The sequence below is a fragment of the Sinocyclocheilus grahami genome, unplaced genomic scaffold (assembly GCF_001515645.1).
Source record: "Sinocyclocheilus grahami isolate Dianchi unplaced genomic scaffold, SAMN03320097.WGS_v1.1 scaffold14.1, whole genome shotgun sequence".
NCBI classification, from domain to species: domain Eukaryota; kingdom Metazoa; phylum Chordata; class Actinopteri; order Cypriniformes; family Cyprinidae; genus Sinocyclocheilus; species Sinocyclocheilus grahami.
The window spans coordinates 36079-48296 of record NW_015505193.1 but is presented as its reverse complement, the minus strand read 5'-3'; the positions used below and the strand labels follow the sequence as shown (position 1 = coordinate 48296).

At 35.1% G+C, this 12218-nt stretch overlaps 1 protein-coding gene across 3 annotated transcripts in view; it reads left to right on the top strand.

Moving 5' to 3' along the window:
- LOC107599782 (transmembrane protein 53-like) overlaps positions 1-6404 on the top strand; it is a 26543-nt gene extending 20139 nt beyond the window's left edge. For all 3 annotated transcript variants that reach the window (XM_016291485.1, XM_016291477.1, XM_016291476.1), the window contains exon 3: positions 5416-6404. In XM_016291485.1, the coding sequence (XP_016146971.1) occupies positions 5416-5777 (362 nt within the window). In that variant the 3' untranslated portion in view covers positions 5778-6404. The remainder of the gene's footprint in view (positions 1-5415) is intronic.
- The last annotated feature ends 5814 nt before the right edge of the window (positions 6405-12218 follow it).

Here is a 12218-nt window from a genome sequence, read left to right as displayed (position 1 = left end):
GACATGAAAAAATACTAAATTCACAAAGTTTTTTATTTCTGCTTCTCAGGAGGATATATATATATATATATAATAATTATTATTTTTTTTTACCTTTAACCAGGAAAAACTCATTGAGATTAAAAATCTCTTTTTCAAGAGTGTCCTGGCCAAGATAGGCAGCAGTACAACCATGCATACATACATACATACATACAGGTACAAAATATAGTAACATAAAACAACTGAAATAGCGAATCCTTTAAAATATTGCTTACATTTCCTCAGTTATTCAAACAGCAGATACATAAAGAGCAAACAACATTTACATTATCAAAGAACATCGTCACTGACTTCAGTCTAGCACAGGTTTATGCACTTTAAAAAAAAAACTCCCATTATAATCAGTGAAGCTACACTTTATCATGAATAAATCTCTTATACTTAACTCGTACATCTGCACTTTATTTATGATGAGAGAATTTTTACAGAGCATAATTCAGTCAGTGAGTGCACACTGAACAACAAAACTCCGGTCTTTCAGCGATGACTCATCTGAACACCTCTGATTGGCCATTGCATTTATAAACTCAACTGAATCGTGTGTGATTAGTTTGGTTATAACGCACAACACTGTAAAAGCATGTAAAAAGAAATCTGATGGTACAAATTAGCCCTAATATTTAATTAGATAATAATACTAGCCTGATAATAATAATAGTCGGTACCGCTGCTCCCTATACGCAGAGTACACATTTTCTATATTAATATTAACACGTACATATACGTAAATATAAACATGAACATATAATTATAAAAAATGCGTTTGACTGTGAACGCAGTAGACCGGCGAAGCACACGTGACGTGCCATCCCCGCATCCGCGCCTGCCTCATGTTTGTGGCTGACTGCAAATGATCATAACTGATGGACAACTATGCCCGGGAAAAGACATCAGTAGTCCGGCGCTGAGATAAGAATAATAATAATAGTAAAAAAAAGCCCAATATGAAGCCCATGCATCACTTTTAGGCACGTTCATAATCCTGTGAATCTTTTTTGGATGTTGACGTTAATAACGTGTTTTAATGTCGGTAAAAATATCACCGCCGCATCTGTCTTAATATTCTCTCAGAGTTTTCATGTTCCCTAACGAAAATGTACCATAATTTTACTATGAATAAAAAAAAAACATGGCTCTTGTAGCGGTGGTAACCACAAATTAACCACGGTTTTGATACTTCAAATCGCTTCAAATAATATTTTACGACGTATTCAAATAATGTCTTTGTGGTATTACAAACAGACCTAAGCGAACAACAACCTTTAAAATGACATAAAATGCATTATATAAAAACAATGAGGCAATAATGATTGGTTAATTTAATAATAATTGTATGGTTTCATTGAATAACACTGTTAAAATACATAATGTAATAGGCTACAAAATAAACAATTTATGTACATTACATATTGTTACAAATGCCTGCAAAGGGCGCCAACGGCCTGGTAATTACTGTTGTAACACTTACAGGATGATCAAATCCTTGTTAAATATTGACCAAACATTTAATACAAATGTCCACTTAATCTTTAATGTTTGGCCACCTTTTTGCGATAGAAATGCTAGCCTCTATTTCTTCAACAAAAACATGTGGACATCCCAACCTTTACAAAAACTAGGCTAATCCTTGGGTTTTATCCAAGTAAAACTGCTTAATTTTCTTTTGTGCGATTTCTGAATGCTTGACTATAAAATCAATCAGACAACCGTATTAAAATCATAACGACTGTCTACCTTGTAATTTGTAAATAATACAATTTACTTATTTACTTTTATATTTTATTAAGGTTCTGTTTTGACCTCTATAGTAGGTTTTTTTTTTTTAACGTCCATAATATTTTGGGGAGGGGGCACAACAATACAATTCTGCTTAGGGCACCCATTTGGCCAGCAGCGGCCTTGATAATAGTCTTGATATCGTCAAAGGCATCAGCCACAGGTGATATCTCTGACTATTGGTGATACACTACTCTACTCTCATCTATCAGCACGACCCTATTTCATATCAATGTTAAAAACGGTTGTGAGGACACATTTTTTTGTAAAAGCCATGATACTTTTTTGCAGGATTCTTTGATGAACAAAGTTCAAAAGAGCAGAATTTTTTTTAATAGAAATCTTTTGTAACATTATAGAAGTCACCTTTGATCAACTAAATGCATCCTTTGTAAAATAAATATAAAAATTTAATGATTTATTTCTTTTAAAAATAAATCTTAACAGTAAACAAATATAGTGTATCTATTATAATATAGCAAAATTTCTTTTAAATACATCCTTAGGGGCCATTCACACAGAAAGCAGTTTTTCCATTTCACTGCACCAAAAACACATTATACTATGCAGTTTTAGTAGTACACTGAATGTGTTGTTTCTTATCTAGTGTGGTTCCTGTGGAGCTAATCCCATAACCGATTCTTAACACATACTGGAAAATTAAAGTTGACATTAAACATATAAATCAATCAGCCTGTGCTAATAATTATAGGTTACTTGATTACTCGTATCACGGTTTTTCATGTTTGATTTGAAACTTGATTAAAAAACGTACATTGAAATGTACATTCTCATCCAAAAATTCACATTTCTCCCAAATAACAATGTAGGAATATCACGCTTGTAAAATAAAAGCTCAATACTACTTTGTTGAAAATAAAAAATGTAATTGTTTTGTGAATTGCAGTGCATAACACTACTACCTGTAAAATTCTTGAAACCTTTCTACTCAACAGTACTTAAAAAATTAATTGTTTTTGAATGAAGTCTCTTATACTCACCAAGTCTTCATTTAATCAAAAATATATATATCAAATATAGTAATACTGAGAAATATTGCTGCAGTTTAAATTTCTATTCGAATACATTTTAAAATGTAACTTATTCCTGTGACGCAAAGCTGAATTTTCAGCATCATTACGCCAGTCTTCAGTGTCACATGATCCTTCAGAAATCATTCTATGCTTATTTGGTGCTCAAGAAACATTTCTTATTATCATCATTATCATTTTTTTCAGTATTCTTTGATGAATAAAGATATCAAAATAAGAGCTTTTATTTGAAATGGTAATCATTTATAGTAACTTTATACATGTCTTTACTGTCACTTTAAAAAAAAATAAATTTAATGCATACTTGCTGAATAAAAGTATAAATTGCTTTAACCTCCTGAGACCCTGTGACCTCATACGAGGACATTATATTTTAGTGTATTTCTCTGAGACTATACATGCCACAGTTTTAACAGAGCACATTCAGGGCTTTTCAGAGATACTAAATGTTTGGATGTTTCACCATGATCACTCCCGCTCCTTGGTCTTCAGATATGTCTGATATTAATTTAGTGACACACTTATGGAAATATGATAATATTTTGTAATTATCATTTAAATCGGTCTAATTTTAAAACTGTCTGTCATAAATCAACATCTCCGGAAAATGTTATGGGGTTTCAAATCACAATATGACTTTCTGTTACGAAACAGGATGTTGATTTCATACATGTCCTCATATGAGGACACCGGGACTAAAAGCATGTTTATTAGCATTTTGGGAGAAAAATGAATAGGGAAAGAAATTGTTTCAATATTCTATGAAATATTATATATTATTATGAAAATCTTGTCAAATATTACTCCCATTATTATACTTATTTTTTCATTACATGTTGTCCCAAAAACACATTAAAATGCAAACTAGATTTAGTTGATAGTTAGATACATTGTGTATATAATGAGAAAACCCGTTTATGGCCATTTTACACACATTTTGCAGAAAGAAAAATGGTATATCAAATCATTCTGTTATAACATAGTTGAGAATCATCTTTATACAAAGTTTGGTTAAAAAAAAAAACAATCCTGAAAACTAAAAATGTATTGGTGATTTTAAAAATCTGTTGTTTTTGCCTATGCATGTTCATTCATGTCTTTTTATTTAAAAGAAATTGAGTCCTAATGTCCTCTACCGAGGACATTAGCATAACTTATGAAATCGTTACAACACAGTAGGGCTATTGCAGACAGAAACAATACTGTACTACATCCATGTTTCCTGTCGGCTCAATTTTTGAGTGGACTTTGCTGTTCCGATTCGCATGAACGGTATACGAGTGGAGCGACTGAGCGGAGGCACACGCATAGAGCGGGATAATACGCAGAGCGTCACACCACGTGAAAGTGAAACCTGAGCGGTGAACTCATTTCTAACTAAATCTTTAATTATTGGCGACATCAGAAATGGATATTATATAATAGATGCTTTTTTGAACATTTTAGCAATTTAAAAATATTATAAAAGGATTTTTTTACACTGCAACCCTGCTGTCGACCGACGGCACCCCGGTTGGGAAACACTGCTCTAAACAATGTAAAGACACGAAAAAAAACATTTTTTCCCTAAAAATATTTTCTCGGGTCTTAAGAGGTTAAAAATAAATCTCATTAATCGATCAATCAATCATTTATTTCTATAGCACATTTAAAAACAACACAAGTTGACCAAAGTGCTTTACAGACCCAAAATTACAAAACATATAAACACACACAAACCATAAAGCACAACAAAACACTAAACAAACCCCATGTAGCTAAGAACAGTTAAAAGCAGCAGAGAAGAGATGAGTCTTCAACATCGATTTAAAACACTCTATGGAGTCACAGGATTTAATATGTAGAAGGAGGTTATTCCAAAGACATCGCCCTTGGTTTTTAGCCGAGATTTTGGAACGTTTAAAAGGAAACAAGATGATCTTAGGGGTCTGGCAGCACGATGAAGCTGTAACAAACTAATATATACAGGGACAAGCCCATGTAAGCCTTTAAAAACCATTAAAAGGACCTTGTATTGCACCCTATACTCAACAGGGAGCCAGTGCTAAGAAGCCCGCATCGGAGAGCTACTGGAACATTTCTGTTGTTCCAGCTGCAGCTGTGAAAGCACATTCTTAGACATCCCCCAAATATAGAGAATTACAATAATCCAATCTGGACTAAATAAATGCACGGATCACAGTTTCCATATCTTTAAAAGACAGGAAGCCTTTCAATTTGGCAATACCCCTCAATTGACACCAAGCTTTCTCACCTGAGTGTAATTTCATTGATCCTAAACTTATAAATGATAGTGTACCATTATCTCTGTCTACGTCTTGTAAATTTATCTGCCTACCACCTAGAAAAACTTAGCAACACTCCTGCAACCATGTGGAACACCCTAGCAACCTTGTAGGTTTAAAACATCAAATGTATCTTAAAACAGCTCAAGTATTCAAACTACATAAGGCCTGAAAAAACCTTCAGAGAGAAATTGATCCTGATGAATTTTCTAGTCACTGAAATCTCTTGCTTAATAATTTTGGGTTTGTTTGTTGTCCAGGTCTGGGTAAAACCATATTGCCCCAGATGGAAGGTCTCGTGAAGTCGACTAGCCTTCTGTACTTTCGTGTCTTCAAAAACCAGACGGTTAGCTACTTCAGCTCAGTGATCAGTGTTTTCTGGAACACTCCTGTGATGGCACCTGCTCTTTTCTTCTACTCTGAGAACGATGCACTGTGCGATTACGAGAGCTTGGAGAAGATGGTGGAGTTCTGGAGGAGCCGCGACCTAATTGTGGAGAGCAAGAAGTGGAAGGAGTCTGTTCATGCAGGTCATCTGCGCATACACCCTCAGGATTATCTGTCCACACTGGAGAAGTTTGTGCAGTCTCTTGACATGGTGCCTCTGAAGGCCAAAATGTGAATTCTGAAGGCTGTCACTCGTCTCATTAAACATCCAAGTTACCTGAAATGCCTGGTTTTAATGTCTCGTAGACATTCTCATACTCTTTGTTCAAGTGGGACTTTGTTAAATTGCTGTCTTGCATTCTCAAACTTCTTCAGCCTTTTTATATTTATGTGACTACATGAAATCCTTTTCAGCCAAAAATTCATACCTGGTCCAGAAGAAGAAGAAGCTGAGCTCTTTTTGAAGAACGTAGCACTGGGATGTTGGGGTTGTGTAATACTACATGCAGTCTGCTGATGTGCGACCAGTTAGGTTTATTTGCACTACAATTTGAAGTTCCTGTACTTTGTCCAACATCTGTTCGGACCTCAAAATGACGGTCTATCTTGAAATGCAAATCTGTTTATCTTTTTTTTTTTGGGATAAACGGTAAACACTTGAATAACACTTAACAGGTTTATTAGACCTTTTGTTAATAGTGAATCATAGTTTATATTACAACTTAATGTTTAACATCTATAGTATGTTCGTTTGAATACATGACCTTTGATACCGGCTACTCCAAAAGGAAACCTGACTAATTATTTTTAAATCTACAGAAATGACTTGTATAAATTTGTCCATGATAAACTATGAATTAAACAAATATAATACACGGTTTGACACAATTCTGGTAAACCTATAAAATCTTGTTTTTCTAGCAATGACAGATGGTTAAAGGAAAGGTGGTATGTTCAGGTACCTATGCAGACAATATGGTAAATACAAGTAAAGTGGGACACTTAGGTTTTTGTATTACATATTTCTATATTTTTATTCTTTATAGTGTAATGAAAACCTTTAGCTTATGCCAACTTGAATATTTTAAAACGTTTATGGCAAATTATCAGTGTGCTGCTTTACAATGCATCAATGCAATAATTAAGGTTTTTACATTTTTGTTGCTTCATCTTGCAAAAGTCAAATTAATCATTCTTATTAATGATGTTGCTTTTTTGTCTGTTTAGACTAGAACTCTAGCAAAATGGTTGTGCAAGACGGAACTGAAGTCAGAACTTAGCAGAATGTTGCTTAAAATGAATGACTTGAGTTGATTTCTTCTACAGGGCGCTTGTCGACTCGGAAAACATTTGTACACGTAAAGCTATATTCGTGTAAATGCGGTATTATCCAAATAATATAAAAACTATATTATATTGCACAATGATTATTACTAGTAAAGCAAAGTTAAATATAATTCAATCTCATTTAATGATTAAAAGATTATCATCGAATAAACATAATGACTGTGATTGGGCCCTGTCCACCAGCGTTGAGAAACAAGTTCTTACAAGTTAATTCAGCAACTGTCATGAGAGTAATTTTCACCTGAATGATTATATTGAGAAACTTTATAGACATTTAAATGAAGACCGAGAGAGAGAAAGGGGAAAAAAACTGAATAGTTAAAATATAAAAATGATCATTTAGATCCATTTTACCTGGGCCACTCAGCCCCGCCCGCTTCATTACATTTTTTGGATGTGATGTGAATTCTAAGAATGTTAGATTAGCAAGTTTCCAAGCCCACTTTTTCTAACTAACCTATACTAACAACTCCCATAACTAACAAACATAACCTCATGACCATTTCTCCTAATTCACACTGCCCCAACAGACTTCAAGTCAGGGAGAGTTAACTAGGGGGGAAAATGGATGATCTTGTAACAACAATCAAAATTATACTGTTATTAATGTCTTTGCGTGTCATTCTTCACCTGAAAAGATGGCGAATAAAACGAAAGAGGCTGTGGGTGAAGCCGTGGTTGCTGCGATGGGGAAGACAGGGCGCCTACTTGAATTTATGCAGAGAACTGCAGTCGGAAGATTTACAAAGCTTTCAAAATTTTGCTCGGGTGGTCCCTAATCAGTTTCAGCAGTTACTTCAGATGGTGACACCAATAATTTAAAGGCAAAATACAAATTTCAGAGATGCCATTTCACCTGGTGAACGCCTAATGATAACTCTTCGCTTCTTGGCAACAGGTAATAACCTAATGTTTCCTCTTCGATCCGTGTAAATAATTAGCAGTGTTGATAATTATACAAGAAATAGGTTGAAATGTTCAATACTGTAATTCTAAAAGCTTTTTATTTATTGTTTTATTCACAGGTGAATAATTTCGTAGCCTGCATTACGCTTTTCACATCGGATGCTCAACTTTAAGCGAACTTCTACCCGAGACATGTAGAGCCATCTATCAGGTTCTCAAAGAAAGACATCTTAAGGTATGCATTCTGATCCTCACCACTTTGGTTTAATCAATATGTCATTATAATTACCTTATTGCAAAGAATAAGTGGGTATCCGCTCTGTTCTTCTCGTTTGAAGTATGCACATCGTTATGGGAACTGACTGGTCAGGTGTTGCTGAACAAAGCCAGTGCTGTTAGCGCTACATAGTTCAATAATAGGGTCTGCGCTACCCTTACGAAAATCAACCAGGGTATTACTGCAAATAAAAATACAAATGTCAATCGATACGCCAAAAATAAACAAACAAATAAATAAAATGTTTTTACTATAATTAAACCATGGTTAATTTATTTTCATCAGGGTAAACTATGCACAGAGATTAATGCACAGTAGTATATAAATGCATGTTATTTACAACATCTCAATCTGCTTATAAAGACTGCTCAAGCTGTTATTAAATGGTACATTCCTTTCTGCTATTAAGATTATTTTTCATTTTCTATATAGGTTTGGGAACAAAACAAAATACTCTTTTTGGAAAGAGACACGAATAAAAACTATACTTTAAAAAAGTGATTCTTTATTAGTGTCAAATACTTATTTTAAATTCTTACTTTAAAATATCTGGGAGACCATAAAACTAGGTAAACTTAGAAATACATGCAGGTATAACTATAGGCCTATACAAACTAACAAACATACAGTACAAACACACAGAGTGAGACCTGAACATTTACCAGCCCTAATAATAATAGTAATAATAATAATAAATTGGGACTTTAGATGCAATTAAGTGATTTAGGGACTACAACGGATGTAAATATGGAGCTGCATACTGGCTTGAAGAAGGGCGAGGGGACAATAGTATTTGATGTATTTGAAATTGTATGTATTGTAGGTGCTGTGGGTCTTCTATTGATCTTAACTGATGCTCTATATACTGACAAAAGGCATATATGCTGTCATTCTTGGGTGGCTGCAGATTCTGGTGCTTCTCTGTCAGGACTTTTAGGGTTTCATTTATTGTCCCAAGAATGGCAAGGTCTTGGGCTTGTGCAGGATCAGATGAATATCTTCTTTTACTACGCCTCTTTTTCCCTTTAGGCTGGACCTGTTCCTCCTCCTCTTCCATTTCTTGTTCTTCCTCTTCTTGCTTCTGCTCTGTATCATCACGTCTGTCATCACCTTCACCCTCCTCAAGTGAAGTAGTAGAGTCCTGTAAAATAGTGTTTAAAAATGATTAATTCATGATTTATTTACAAATGTATTATTCTCTTTTCCAGTGCCCTACAACAGCAGATGAGTGGAAAAAAGTATCAGAAGAATTCCAAACCACAGCAAAATTTCCCAATTGCTTAGGGGCTTTGGACCGGAAACACATACGGATTAGACCCCCCCCCCTCACTGCGGAGCACAGTTCTTCAATTATAAACACTTTAATTCGATTGTTATGATGGCTTTGGTTGACAGCAATTATAGATTTCTTTATGTTGATGTAGGGTGTAATGGTAGGGTGTCGGATGGTGGAGTATTCAGAGGGTCAACACTGCAAGAGTCTCTAGAGCAGAGTACTGCAAACATTCCCCAACCCACTCCATTGCCAGGGACAGACATGTCAATGCCATTTTTTTGTTGTGGCGGATGAAGCTTTTCCTCTGAAATCAACCTTAATGAAACCTTTAGCCAGGAGAGGGCTTTCCAGAGAACAGAGAGTCTTCAACTACCGGCTATCCCGTGCCCGCCGTATTGTTGAAAACACCTTTGGCGTCTTTGCAAACAGATTTAGGTTTTTTTTTAAGCACAATTGATCTTGATCCAAATGTTGTGGAGGTTATTGTTCTTGCATCATGTGCCCTGCACAATTATTTACGTGATGAATGTGGCAATGCATATCTGTGTGGACTAACTGATCAGGATGGGCAAGAAACCTGGAGGCAAGACCCTCCCCTGCAACAGGCAGCGCTGCCACGGTCCACAAATGCAAGTAGCGAGGCCAAGCAAAACAGGGAAAGGCTGATGGAGCACTTTAACTCAGAGGCAGGAGCTGTTCCTTGGCAATGGGATAGACTATTAAATCATTTCCACATCCATACCCAGATAATGTACATAACATGTAAACAAATATTAAACTGATGGTAACAGTAAAATATGAGAGCTACACATTTTATATGGTTAATTTAAATTAAACTAAATTTTTAAACGGAGGTTGATAGAAGTACTTTAATTCTGAGAGGTGAGCTGTCCATGGCAATGGGCTGAATTGCTGTAAATATTTCCCTGCACCCACACCCAAATCATTGTATTAAATAAACTCACATTTTGAACATCGAGGTTTGATGTTGAGGGTCGTTTTTTCATGTGTAGCTCTAAAAACGTAGGTCTCCTCAAAAACCATTCCTGCCTTGGAGTGAGATTTCCTCCACTACCAGAGGGAGGGGATTTCAAATATCTGCTGTACTGTGTCCTCATATTGTCCATTTTCTTCTTTACCTCAGCTTCTGTGAAACACAAATAATTGAAGATGATACAGTATTAGTGCACTTATGTATAGAAAGTGCAGGAACAAATCACAAAGTGTCATGCCATTTAGATGACTAACAACAAATAAAACTAAACTACAAATACACTGTGGTTTGAAGGATACTGAGCGGGGTGCACATGTGACACGGATTAAATAGTAAATAACTATATCTAAATAACTGGCTCATCTTGTCTACATAAACAGAATATTAAAGAAGACAGAGGAATTCACACTGAGCAAGCTACAAAACCTCAAACAGTTAACGTTACTTTGTAGCATTTTAGTGCAAGCCCAAACAACTCTGTAACCATTTGCTTGCTAAGACACTCCATTGAAACGCAATTGCGACCCACAAGTGTGTAACCATGGTGATATTGTAAGGCAGTTTTATTATAATAATAATATATTGTCAAATAAATTTCCATTGTATTTAATTATTGAGGTGAATCATAATATACTCCGACAGACTAGTCTGTCATCTTATAGGGTGTGAATTGGCCCTATGATAAGATGCATGTTAAACAGCTTTCTTTGTGCTTGTGAGTGTTGCTTCGGCCAGAGGCATGAGTGAGAGTTAGGCATCTGAAGGGATGAGAAAGGGCTTTCAGGCCTGATCTTGAGAGCAGGAGGCTGAGGCAGGGTTCAGAGATGATCCGCTCCTCGTAGTCCCACCAGCAACATGGATGATTTCAGCAGGACGCACACCAGCTCAGACAACACAGGTGAGAAAAACTGATTTAATATTTTGGCTTGTTTTATTTCCACGTTTTTTGTATATATTTAAGAAAAATATATAATTTTAAGATTGTTTAATTGTTTATTGATCAAGGCAGAACTCTTGAGCAGGCATTGCAGGACTCTAGAGGGAGATTATGAAGCAGAATTAACCCCTTAACTGTCACCCCCCATTTTTTTAAATAGGCATGCAGTTGCACTATCCAAACTTAAATTGTTGTAATTTATGAACACTTTGGAATACAGACATGGTCTCTTCTTAAAGAAGAACATCAGCTAATTATAGCAAAAGTGGAATTTGTTCAAAACATTTAAGTATCAAAAAGTTATAGTGGTTTAAATTTACTGTAAAGAAAATGCACTATATTAATTTTATTTTATATATAATAAATATTTTACATATCAGGTTTTACTCTAAAATTGGTATAAATTATAGCTTTATGTCTAAATAAGTTATGTTCCAAATTTGAAGTTGATATGAAAAAAATGGAGGTTCCTGTGAGATTTTATTTAGGGCGTTATACCACAAACAGCCACCGGGTGCCAGCCAAACTTCATTGAATTTTTTTTAATGCATTTTTCTGTCACAAATGTCTAGATTTCTCTGTCAATATTACTCAAAATAACCACCAAATATGGAATCCTGAGACTCAGACCTTTCCAATGATATGTTTTTTGTCAAGATTATAAACATCTTTGAATCTAAAAGACCGTAATACATTTTGTAATATGACACTTGACACTGCCCACTAAGGGGGAGGAGACCGCCAAAAGATTTTAAAGTACCATTTCCATGGTAACGCAATGTCTGATTTCGAAATGGTTTTCACAGGATGAATCTTGGGCTTCTAAGCTTTCAAATGATATATGATTTATGATGATTACTAAAAGATTTGATAGAGAAAAAAGACAACAGCAAAAAAGAGTGCCAAACATCCCACAGGTGGGACTTAAAGGGGTAAATT